General features: G+C 32.4%; 1 protein-coding gene across 1 annotated transcript; it reads right to left on the reverse strand.

The window, feature by feature from the left end:
• Window positions 1-228: 228 nt before the first annotated feature.
• Window positions 229-12,121, reverse strand: LOC131170642 (G-type lectin S-receptor-like serine/threonine-protein kinase SD2-5). The gene is made up of 2 exons (XM_058130180.1): window positions 10,775-12,121; window positions 229-499 (listed from the first exon to the last, which is right to left on the reverse strand). The coding sequence occupies exons 1-2, from the start codon at window positions 11,968-11,970 to the stop codon at window positions 469-471; spliced, it is 1,227 nt and encodes a 408-aa protein (XP_057986163.1). The 5' UTR covers window positions 11,971-12,121; the 3' UTR covers window positions 229-468.
• Window positions 12,122-13,683: the final 1,562 nt, after the last annotated feature.

A 13,683-nucleotide genomic window follows, 5' to 3' on the forward strand; every position in this document is an offset into this window, starting at 1 on the left:
TTAACTTATTACATTTCTTGTTACACACATTTTATTTTATTAATTTAGGGTCAATTTATTAATCGGAGAAAATGACGAAGTTTCCCCTAATTTGTAAATATTTTGACATTTTCCCACCTGTTAAAAGTCTCAATAATATAATTCCAAACATATAGATTTTTCATAAATGTCATCTCTAAAATTTTCAATCAATTATTTCATCTCTATTCACATTCTGAACACAGAATATCATCTAATCACATTCATCCATGAATAATTCAAAAAGAAAATTTTCAAATATTATTAATTTACATCATATACAAAATTAATGTACAAACATATATAAGTTACATTACATGTCCAAAATTTAAGTACAAAGTCCAAAAAAATAAAATACAAGACTAGTAGAGTCTATCCAAAATATGCACTGCTGGATGAGGTGACACTCGGACCTAATGCAGATCAAAACTCTATCTCCCAGTCTATGGTCTATTGGGCTCTCTCTCTGTATCTCCAATACCTACACGTAACAAAAAGCGACGCGCTAAGTATAAAGCTTAGTGGTGCCAATATAATATAAAAATAAACAAAATAAATAAATATAAAGAAATTATGCTATTACTTTTCACATACTGTATTTTTTTATTATTTATAATATATTTAATTTAATGGTTTTTATATTCATTATTTAGTTTTAAAATTTTGAGACTTATTTAATTGCCCAAGTAACATATACCAGTTGACTAGACTAAATAAATGGGTAAACTAGCACTGGGTACCAAATACTCAGGCCGTCACACCATCGGTTGTAACACCCCTATGTTTGGTAGTACGTTCTACTGCTCCGGTGACCAGTATTGTCTGGACAGCTAGGATGCCTAGAACTACACTTAAATATTAGTGAGGAGACATAAAATAATGAAATACAAGAAAAGAAAATACAAGAAAAATAAAGGAAAAATAATAGCAATGAAATGTAACCAAGTTAAACGAGCCGAGAACCATAGCGATGGGTGACCGCACCGGAAAGTTACGGCATGGACCGTTGACTAGCCCTGGACCGCGGGGAACCCTGGAAAATATTTTTTAAGACATAATTAAAGACTTATTGAAGTATAAATATCATTAGAAATATCAAAGAAAAATTAATTAATTAGTACAAAGAAAAACGAGAAATCGAGAAAATGACAAAACTAGGTGTTACCGAAAAATCGGGAATGCAACCCGAACAGGGGCATTGTGGTCATTTGACACCCTGCGTTGTCTTTTGACCTAAATTTCCATTAAAAATAAATGATATTACACTTTAGAAATGTCATGAAAAATTAAATTGTGACACATTATAAGAATAGTGAAAGAAATGGGGGATAAAAACTAAATTATGAAACTTTAACTAAACAAATATTAAACCTTTACCTTAGTGCTCCACTAACTCCACTTAAGTGGACATTTAATCAACATATGGATAGAAGATAACTTCATCTTCAACCTTGGGAAGAACCAGCCGAAACCTTGGTGAAAGAAACCTCCATGGCCGAATTGCATGCAAGCTCCAATCCTCACTTTCAAGCCATAAATTCATGTAAGTCCCTTCCTTAAAAGTGATCCTCACACCATGGGCAGTAGATAGGCAGCAAGAAAGTTAAGTTTTGGTGAGGTTTTGAAGAACTTCAAAAGTAGTAAGTGAGTGTTTTCAATTCTTGTTTCATTAAAAGTGTAACAAAGGTTGTGGGTAGTTGATTTATGGAAGAATTTTTGAAGTTTGATGTTTTAATGAAGATGTACATTTTGGCAGCCATGGAACTTCACTATGAACAGTTTGTTCTTGCATGTAAATAATGGTTTGAATGATGATTTAAATGTTTGATTGTATTGTAGCTGAATTCCATAAGTAAGGTTTGATTTGTAAGCTTAAAAATTTCAAATGGAGGTTAATGGGTATGTGTAAACTTGTGGCAGACTCATGCAGAAGATTGAAATGTTTGAGTTCATGAAATATTATTGAATTATGTTGTCATTGATGGCAGCATGTGTATATAAATAATTATTTGAATTTGGACATGGAAATGAGGTATGTTCATGTGGTTGAATTGTTGTAAATGGGACTTTGGAAAATTCTGTATTATAGTATGTATGTTGAGAGTGGTTACAAGCTACCAAAATGACCAAAAATATGAAGTAAAATGTGTTAATGGTATGGTACAAATAGAATTGGCATGGAAGAGTTAACTTGGTAAGTGTTGAATGTGTAATTGGTAAGGATGAATAATGTGTAGTAGGGCAGTGTGTGTTTTGGCTTAGAACCTTAAGTGTGTGACTCCAATTGGTATGAGACCAATTGGAGGTGAAACTAGGCACAAAATATGCCAACTTTCATGAAGGAAGCTTATCAAAATTCTGCCTAGAAGGTGACTTGAAAAATGACTAAATCCGGATTAGTGACTTAAAAGCCTGAAAATTGACTATTTGGACAGTAATTAGTGTTTTGGCCATAACTCACTCAAAATAGGTCCAATTGACCTGAAATTTTTACCATGAATAGTTTAGACATAGATCTACAATTCTTATGAAGACACCAAAGCCCAGAAATGGCCAGAACCAAGCCAAATAGCTTGCATAATTTCAGGTACCAAAACTGGCTGAACCAAAAGTGACCTAAAAATGACCTAAAGTTACCATTTTGGTACATTCTGTCCAGCATTGGTAAATTGACCATATCTTGGTCTACACAACTCAGAATGACCTGAAATTTTTCCCTGCATGCAATAAGACATAGACCTACAAGTTTGTAGTTTGGACCGAAACCCAAAAACTGAGGGAACTAGGTCATCCGGTTAGGTCAAATTAGTATACCGAAATCCGGCAAATTGCAATAAAATGCAATATACATAAAAATGAATTTGGTAACATATACCAATACTAAAAAGCTATAAAATGTGACATATTGGTAACATTAAATCTAATTCACCTAGAGTGCATCGAGAGTCAACATTTTAGGTTGACTAAGGAAAATAATAGAATTCAATAAATTAATTATTAAGCCTTATTGTTAGAGACAGTTTAAATGAGTACTGAAACACTTCAAATTATGTGTTTCAGTTAGCAAAGACTCAGGAAAGAGGAAGGAAACACTGAGTCAGGACCAAGAGACATTTATCAGAGGTTTGTGCACAACTAGTTTTTAACTGATTTTGTTCTGAATATTTCATATGATTAAATAACATATTTTTCTTATGTATGAATTTAGCTTTGGGAAATGGTATTTCCACAAGCATTAAGCATTGTTGTGAATTGAATAAATTATGTTTTGGAAAATTGTGATAGAACATGTTTTGAATTGTGATGGGCAATTTGCATGGAAAAATGCAAATTTATGAATTGTATTGTGATGAGCATAAAAAAATTATTGGATATTGGAATTGACTTTGAATCGAATTGTATTGTGATTTATGCTCACTAAAAGGATTGTGATATTGTTTTATATCTCACTATAGATGCTTGACTAGGTTATTACCCGTCTCTCTCATTTGTTGAGAAGACAATGGAATTAGTTGTGTTATGATTACCATGGTACGTGCACATGCTTAGATTCTCCTCTTATTAGAGGTTAGATCTAAGTTTTTTTTATGTTATGGCCCTTTCGGAAGATTCATTATTGTGATGTGTACTGTGCACGATGATTCGACCTCCCCGACCATAGGGAGTTAGAATCTTATTCGACCTCCCAGACCATAGGGAGTTAGAATCACCCTGAAGATGGCCCTTTCGGATTAGTCTTGCATAGTTAGTGAGATAAAGAATAGTTTTTGAAATAAAGAATGGCTTTTGAGATAAAGAATGGTTTTTGAATAGTAAAGAATTGTGATTTCAATTATGATTTATGTATAATTGATTTTGTTGAAATTATCTTAAATGTTTGGTTGTGATTTGATAAATTGAATTTCGTGATCAAAGTCATTTTATACAAATGATTTATATTATTGGCAATGAATATTTTGAGTTTTGGAACTTGATGAGTATCCAGATTTCCAAATTAATTGCTGTAATTTTTGTTAAGGTATATTGTACTATGTTTTAAATTATAGTTGTGCACCACTGAGTTCACCACTCAGCGATAGCTTTGTATGCTGTCGCAAGTGAAAAGAGCATAGAGCAATTGAGTAAGCTTCTTTGAAGACACATTCAGATTAGCTCCAGGTATATCATAGGTATACCCATGTACATAGGTTTTGATGTATGCATGTAATAATATGTATGTAAATTATTTGAGCAGTTGTATAAAAACTCTTGTAAAATATTTTGGCATGTAATTAAATGTAAATTATTGTAAATGTAAATTTGAGATTTCATTTACTTGAATAGTTTTATAATATAAATTTTGAGTCTTGTAATCAATGAAATGTTTCTTTATGATGAGATTAGTTTGAAAATGAATTGATTGTTTATTGAGATTTGAATTGTGAATTGAAATGAAGTTATTGGAGTTGTATTTGAGAAAACATATTGGGAGCATTTTCTTTTGCAGGATTGAAGAACTGTTTTCTCAAAATACAGCCGGCACTTTGCCGAAATTTTGAAAAAAATTTTATAACCTGATTTTAATCGATGATTTAAATTTCACGAAAATTGTTTTAAAATCCCTTGTAGTATATCTAATGGGTTATCGGTAGGCGAAGTACGGTAATTCATTAGGTGTACTACGGGATCATGTTACATCTTACGGGGGAGTAGGGTGTGACATCGGTCACATAGTGTCTGCCAGGTGAGCAACAAAATGGCTAACAAGCCATAAAATCAGTCGGGCATAAAGCCGTGTATGTCAAAGGATCGCAAAATGGCCAAAGGCCATAATATCACAAAATGGCAATAAGAGTCATAAATTACGAAATGGCACGAAGCTATAGGCATTATGGCAATCAAAACCCTATTGGCATGCCAACCTATCCAAACCAATCATACTAGGCATACAAGGGCATATTAGCAAAGTTAGGTTTTGGTTCTTTGCATTTGATGTTATGGTGGTTACTATTCATATTACTATTCATTTAAATTTTTTACTTTTTCATAAATAATAGATATACAAATTCTAATTTCATGCTAGTATCACATTTTGGGTTATAAATTTGTTGGCATTAGTTGCCAATTGCAATTAAAAGCTTCCTAGAAGAAATTTCAAATTTTCAATTTTTGTCACCTAAGTTTACTATTCCATTGGACCAATCTACACTGAGATTTTGGCTAAACTTTCTTCATCAAAGTTGTTCCTTAATGTCTATACTTTAATTCCCTTTTTTGAATCACTCTAATTGGAGTTTTGTACCTCAAGTTATGGCATTTTTACCATAACTGGCCGGATTGGTCCATGTCCAGAATTTCTGGGCAAATTTTGATTTTGGTAGTTTTGATGAGCTAACTTTGGTTAGCAATTTGATTAGGTTATGATCAGAATTCGAGCTTCTATTCTTCATGAAAGTTATTCTACTATGTCTGAGCTTTCCATGGGTTCAAGAATCAGGTCATTTGGACCTCTCTATAATGGCCATTTGAACAATCACTGTTCATATGGTCATTTTTCCAGGTCCATATTTTAGTTACCCAGATTCAAGTAAATTTTAGGTCACTTTGTGTTGGTTTTCTGGACAGGGTCTCTTCATGGAAAATATGGCATTATGTCCCTAGTTTCACCTTTAATTGGTCTTATGCCAATTGAAGCTATACAATTCAACTTATGGCTGCCCAAACCCACTGGACTCAAAGTCTAAAATTTCCAGCACATCTAATTCTGTAAAACTCAACCAACAACCTCAATTCTTCATCAGCACACATAAATTGGTCATAATTGACATTAATATCACTAATTGTGCATCATAGTACCAAATCCCTAATTTCATCAAACTCTAATTGGTCATAATCTGAATCTCATGCAAACTCATACAACTTCTACTCTAATTCATGTATACACATCAATTAGCATTAGTACACAAGTTTAATTGCATCCAAACCAACAAAACCCTAACCCTCTCAAGTGAACCGAATTTTCTTTCCTCTCCATAAGCATGCATTTCTTTCATTTTATGTGCAATTTCAACTCCAATCAACTCACTTGTAAAAATTAAACAACAAATTTAAAGTTTAATGGCACTTACCTCACTTTCCACAATTGGGAGTTTGTCTAAACTTTACTTTCTCTTCAATCCTTGGCAGCCAATCACTTCAAGGTGCTCAAGCAAATATTTATGAAGAAATCTAGTGATTTTATGGTGTGTTTATATGAAATTTGTAGTGAGAAGGAAGAGAAATGGAGGAAGGTTCTTGTGAGAGAGTGGTTCGGCCATATGTGGTTCTAGGAAGAAGATGAGCTAAATTTTATTTTTATTAATCTCTTTTTATCCTTTTATGAGTTCTTGTTAAGTTTTAATTGGGTAGAGGTTTTTAATTGCATCATGCTTAGGTAATAATTCTAATTTTAATTTCATTTTTGTTTGATTTTTCTTTCTTCTTTCTTTTACTCATTTTTTTTTATTTTTCATCAATATTTATTTATATTTTATGGCATAATCTCACCTACTTAAATGGACAAGTTGGTCAAAAATCATCTCTGAGGGTGAAATGCCAAAATGCCCTTCATTTTGTTTACCAAGTTAAAATTATCTGTATCGATTGACATGATTTTTTTTTGTATTTTCTTGGCATTATATTGTCATCTAAACCTCAATAATCCTTCACTTAAGTCCCAAATAATTATTTCACAAGGTTTTCTACGGGTCTAGGATCGGCAACTGTCTTCACAGTCACTTCCCGTTAGGTTACCCATCGCCGTAGCTCCAGCTCGTTTAACCTTCTTGCATTTCATTTCTTAAATTTTTTCTTAATTTTTCTTAGTCATTATTTAGGTTATTTATGACTCCTCACTCTAGTTTAAATATAGTTCCAGACATTCTGGCTATCCGGACAGACGTCAATCACCGGAATAGTAGAATGTACGGACTACCTAAAGTAAGGGCATTACAGGGATAATGTGGGGTGTCTAACACCTTCCCCACAAGTATACTGACCCTGAACCTAGAATCTCTATTTTAGAAGTGGTCAAATTCTTTACAAAATAACAAGCGATTTTCTTTAATTTCTCTCAAAATTAAAGTAGCGACTCCTCACTTTTCCACTTCAGTGAGAATCATCCGGCGACTGCAAAACCCTTGCGACAACCCTATTCCTTTATTTCATGTTCACCTACCCATTATTTGTGTCTCTTTTTTATCCACCCAATCCATCGCTTTCTCTCTCACCTCTCTCCCTCTTTTAGACCCTCACTGAAATTCAATAACCAAACTCCACATAATCTGAATTCAAGGTTTCAAGCAATGATGATCCTAGAAGGCTTTGATCACAAGGTTGGTCAAGTGTTGTGAAGGAGGCTATATGCAAGTGGTATGGAGATCTCATGATTGCTAAGGGGCGAAAATGGAGGTGTGACGGGGCTAGGTTGATGGCTGTTTGATGCAAGCAATAGGGTGATTTTGGGTACTAGTGTTTATGTCATATGGACAAAAGGAGGCTTGGAGTTGGACCCAGCTAGTATTTATGTCATGGGGTGCGTGATTAGAGTTAGGTTGATGGTGTGGGGATCTAGATTCTATGGAGTTGGGGAGTGAGCAAACGTGGGAAAATGGGGTTTGGAGAAGGAGTGGGTAGAGGGTTGTGTGAGGGAGAAGGGCAAGGGGTTTAATAGGAATCTATGGATTTGGGAAGCGAGCATGTCTTGAACATCATGTCTACAAGTGAGGGAAAAGGATTGGGCTAGTGGTTGTGTAGAAGACTGTGGAGTTCTATGATGGCTGAGAGATATTATGAGGGAAAATGGGTTTGGGGAGTTTTGTGTTGGCCGAGAGAGAGACAAGAGTTTCATATATGCTATGGGTAAAGGGACTTATGCTTGATGCGGTAGACCTTCATCATCAGCAGCATGTTTCTGAGATTGTAAATTGATTCTGATTGTCATTGTAAATTGATTCAATCTATTTTGAAATTATGAGTTTTGAGATTATGTGATAGTAGATTTGGAATTGATTTTGCTGAATGATTTTGAATTTGGCTTGTTAATTGTTTATATTATTTTGGATTGAATTTGAATTTTGAATTATTTTTATTTGTGATATATTATTGTTGGGATGATTAAACAAAGAAATGACAAAGTGTAAAAGAAGAAAAGTGTGAGAGAGTCAAGAGGAAGTGATAGAGAATGTTAGAGGGAGAGAGAAAAAGAGAGAGGGTAAAGAGATAGAGAGAGTGTGGGAAAGAGAATGACACACACACACATACACACACAGAGATACCAAGTGCATGAGAGAGAGAGAGAGAGAGAGAGAGAGAGTGACTAAGGAGAGAGGTAGACATACAAAGAGACGATTATGTAGAGATATTTAAGTTCTTTTCTTTTCTTTTTTAGGGGCATTTAAGTCATTTTGGTATGTTATAATTGGGAAGCTGGTTATTATAAATCAAAAGGGTTTTATGTTAACTAAATTAATTTTAAAATAGTTTTATATTATAAATTAAAGTTTAAGGACTGTACTATTATAAAACTCTGAAGTTCAGAGACAACCAATGAAATTTATTATAGGGAAAGGCATACTTTTTTTTTTAAATAAAGTATAAAAGTATTTTCACTTTTCATTAAGGACAAAAACCTCAAAATATGAATGGAATGAATAATATGTATACTTTATCGAAGTAAATATTTTATTTTCTAAAACATAAAAATCAAAATATCAATAATAGTAAACTCAAGGATTGTATAGTAAATTATAATAAAATAAATGAATTTGAATTTCACACAAATTTGCATATAAATTTAAAATTTAGGAATGATGAATTTCAAATGACAAGTTAGAGGGGCATCATTTGAGTTGTTTTCATCGGTCTCTGTTCAACTTGGCTCCCACTGGTTTTGATTACAATTTTGGATTTTAATTTTAATTCCCACTTGAATTAGTTCTAGTTTAATCCAATTTGATTTTGGTTTTTTATTTTAATTCTAGTCTGATTTCAATTTCAATTCACATTTAGTTTTGTTTTGATTTTTAGTTCAATCTAATTTCAGTTTCAATTTTGTATTTTAGATTTAGTATCAGTTCCCACTAGGTTAATTTATAATTCAACTAGGTTTCGATTGTGGTTCCTACTCTGTTTGTTTCTAATTAAACCCAAATCCAATGTTGGTTTTGATTTTCTGATTAGTTCAACTTGGTTCTTTTCTTAGTTTTGGTTTTTGGTTTAACGTTCCGGTTCCTAGGTGGCATGCCAAACTACTGGTTACAGTCCATTTCCATTTTAGGTTTGGCAGGGAATAAGCCAGTGATCACAATTTCAATTTTAATTTAGTTTGGATTCAATTTTTATTTTGAATCATGGTTTGACTTAGGACTCATTTGATTTCAGTTTCGAACTAGTCAAATTATTATTATTTTTTTTGGAAAATTGACGTTAAATAATTAATTATTTAGTAATGAAAGGTGTGAAGTCATTATTGAAAGAAAAATTAAGTGTATATTTTTACTAAGGTTTTTATAGAAAAAATAAAATAAAAAAATAATATTTTAAAAAAATTACATGTAAGTGATTGCCCATGTTTGATCAAGCTGATTTGGTCCGATTATAGGCCTAAGCCAATCCTTGGCAAGGCTCAGAGTAGGGCCTGCCTTGGAATGGTATACTTGTGGTGTGATTGGGAACTATGAACCATGGACCCCGAGAGAAAGAAGTGAAAATTGAGGGAGAAAACAGAGGAGATAAGAGAGAGAACAAAAAGAAAGGGGAAAGAATTATAGATTATATAGACTAATTGATTGATTTGTATTTATTATGAAAATCACACCTATAAACCTACTCCACAACAAATTTACTATTACCACTAATTATTTTTCTCCCTTATCACTCGCAAATGGTTTGGTACACGATCGCACAACACTACACGGCTCTCACACTCGCAGAATTCTATTTGGTGGCCTTAAAATGCTGTCCCACCGAGCCACGCTCTTTCCAATTTTTGGCTTAACTCCCACGATACCAACACATGCACTCACAGCACCTCTCTTTTATAGGCCATGAGAACGAGTCCAATTTCGGACTTCTGTTTTCTTCTACAAATTCAAATTTAAGTTGGACTTCTTTATCCATTTTTTTTAAAACGAATCTTCCTATTTAATTTAACTTCCAAATCCTAATTCAATATGCACTTGGATTCCAACCATTTTAATGACTAGGCTGTTGCCTAGCAGATGCTATGACTGTGATTCTTTCCAAAGCTTAAACTATCCAATTTGTTTTCAATTTCCATTTTCACTGAATCGATAAGTGAATTATGTGGTTGCAATTCACCAAGTTTCCGAACTTCTTCGCAGCGCAATCATTAGACATTAACCAACCTAAACTGCTGCAATCATATTCTGGTATTTTATGAAACCAAAAGTGGAGCCACCAATATCGTTGTAATAAGATTGAACATACTTATTCAAGATGATAAGGTTTAAATGATATTTACTTGGATTATTTTGACTAAAGGCACGCCACTATTTCTATTACGAATTATCAGTCACAGCAATAAACGCAAGAGAACTAAGCCAAATAACCTCTAAAGCTATGCTGCTTTATAATTAATAACATGTAAAACAATAGAACCAAGCAGATTTACATATATAACAGTGGACAGATTGGAGAAACAATATAAAGCACAACAACTAAAATAAGTAATAAGAAATAGAAAAACATGATTTCAAGCAAAATCATCATTCATCACCTTGGTCCCGATAGAAAAGATGGCAATATTAAAGTTGTGGTTCCCTGCTCAGCCTCTCTTATCGTTGCTGCTATTGTTGTTGGATTATGCAAGGTGTAGTCTAGATCAGCTTCCACGTCCAAATTACCTTCTAGGACTTTAACCACATCTGACATGGAAGGCCTCCTTTTGTAATCACTTTGCAGACACCAAATTGCAACCTTCATCACCTGAACAGCTTCTGAGTTATGCAGTTGCATATCCTGACTGCTTCCGTCAACCATAACCACCAATTGATCCTCCTCTGCTTTTCTCATGAAAATTGGGAGCAAATGCACGAATTCCTCAGGCTGTGACCTTTCTAAATTTTTCTTTCCACAAACTACTTCCATGACTAAGATCCCAAAGCTATAAACATCTGCCTTCTCTGTGATTGCTGAGCTCAAAAATTCAGGGGCCAAATAGCCGGGAGTTCCTCTCATCGTGGTTACCACTTGGCTTTGATCCCTATCAATCAACTTACACAAGCCAAAATCTGATATCTTCGCACGAAGTTTTTCATCCAATAGTATATTTTGGGGTTTGATATCTAAATGTACTATTCTCTGTCTACATTCTTCATGGAGATAGGCCAGCCCCTTTGCTATGTCCAGGACAATTGTCCTTCTAATTTGCCAGTCTAAAGAAGCTAGCGATTCTTTACAGAAAATCCATTTGTCTAAAGACCCATTACACATGTACTCATATACCAGAAGCCTTTGCAATTTTTCTGCGCAGAAGCCAATTAGCTTCACAAGGTTAACATGGTGGATGCTTCCTATAGTCTTGACCTCAGCCAAGAATTCTTTCGTCCCTTGGCCCATAGCATCAAGGCGCTTGACTGCAATTTTATCTCCGTTTTGAAGAGTGCCTTCAAAAACTGATCCAAACCCTCCTCCTCCAAGCTTTTTCTTGAAATCTCCAGTGGCTACTTTCAATTCTTGGTAAGTGAATCTCATGGGCATTCCTGATAGAAAATTATCTTCTATACATTCCTCTTCATCCCTTTTCTTCCTTAAAAACACATACCAGAAGCCCATGGCCAGAGCCACAACAAGGAAGCCTGCAACTATTATGGCGGCTGTTGTGAGTCCTGCAAAAAATATGGTAAGTAAGATGATGATGCCGATGATGATGATAAACAGCGTAACAGCTGTCTTATTCCTCCGGATAGCCATGAGTTTATGAGCTACAAGGATGCAAGAAATAAGATGGTGAGAAAAGGCACAACAGCTTTGAAAGCCCAATATTTAATTTTTTCTAAAATTTGATCTTGCGAAATTTTAATTTTTTCTAAAATTAATTTTTTCTCTATTCATAAAAGAGTGAGACTCTCATATATTTATAAAATGGGAATATATAGTTCAAGAACACTGAATAATTACTTCAAAAGTTGATCTTGCGATTTTTTTTTTTTTTTTGTCAACTGTCAAATATAGGCAAAGATGTTTTTGTTTTTACTTTTTTTTTTTTTTTAATTTTAAAAATAAAATATATTAGCTTCAAGGCTGATAAATACCTATCAAATTGACAAAGTCATCCACGCATTGTTTTTTATTTGGTCCACAAGTCATCGAACGTGTCTCAAACGCATTTTCAGTTGCTTGACTTAATTACATCTTTAATAAACATTAAAAAAAAAGGTGTTTAAAAAAAATTTAGAATGTCCTTCCTTCAATTTTTAAACCAAAATATATAAATACTAATTTATGTATTTGATTAATAATTTTTGTTTAAAATTAATCACATAAAATTTGAAACAAAAATTATTAAATTTAATTTTTAAATCTAAAATTTTATAATAAAAATAATTTATTTATCTCACTAATAATAACATTTATTATAATGTTCATTTTTAACAATTAATAATATATTATATATTATTAAAAATTTAGCTTGGCTAATGCTCAAAGAACTCAATTTGATTGCTCATCAAATAATAATAATAACTTAATATCTTAATTTATCTTTTTAAAATGTAAATTAAATATAATCTGATTAGTTTTCTTTTCATTTTAATATATAAAAAATTTAAGATTTTTGAATTCGAGTGTTCACACCTAGTTATTAGTTATTACCTAATTTATTATACGTCTATTAAATAATTTTTTTTAAATAACTTACACTTTTAATTCCAATTTTGAAATTCATCATAATTTTACTCTTCTATGAAACTGATTAACTAGAGTTTACAAATAAAAAAATGACATTAATTTTTTTTTTAAAGTCTTTCCCCTTCACTCTCTTCCACCTCTTCATCTCTCTCTTTCTCTCCATCTCTCATAGGCATTTCTCTTTCCTTCTCTATTTTTAAATATAAATAAATGTGATTTTTATTTAATTTATGAAAGAGTGAGACTCTTATATTTACAAAATGGGGTGTATACTTCAAGAACAACACTGAATAATTACTCCAAAAATTAGTCTTCTGGAGGTTAAGTTTTTCTTTGGTTCGAAAAAATACAAAAAAATGGCAGCTGTCAAATATAAGCGAATATGTTTTTGTTTTTGTTTGTCTGATAAAATACACATCAGCTTAAAAAGTCATCACCCACAAGTCATCGAACGCGTCCCAAACACATTTTCAGTTCTTGACTTACATCTTTAATAAATATTAAAAAAAAAAAGAAATTTAGAATGTCATTGAATTTTTAAACTGAAATATATAAATAATAATTTATGTATTTGATTAATAATTTTTGTTTAAAATTAACCATATAACATTTGAAATAAAAATTGTTAAATTTATTTTTTAAATCTAAAATTTATGATAAAAATAATTCTTTTTATCTCGCTAATAACAACATTTATTATAACGTTAATCTTTAGCAATTAAAAATATATTATATATTTTGAAAAATTTAGCTTGGCTAATGTTCAAAGAACTAAGC

This window comes from Hevea brasiliensis, chromosome 11 (genome assembly GCF_030052815.1).
Source record: "Hevea brasiliensis isolate MT/VB/25A 57/8 chromosome 11, ASM3005281v1, whole genome shotgun sequence".
Taxonomy (NCBI): Eukaryota; Viridiplantae; Streptophyta; class Magnoliopsida; order Malpighiales; family Euphorbiaceae; genus Hevea; species Hevea brasiliensis.

Coding starts and splice junctions, on each gene's coding strand:
- LOC131170642 (XM_058130180.1), bottom strand. CDS start 11,970: ATGGCTATCCGGAGGAATAAGACAGCTGTTACGCTGTTTATCATCATC. Junction 500..10,774: donor TCTTTTCTATCGGGACCAAG/GTGATGAATGAT, acceptor TGTTACGTGTAG/GTATTGGAGATACAGAGAGA.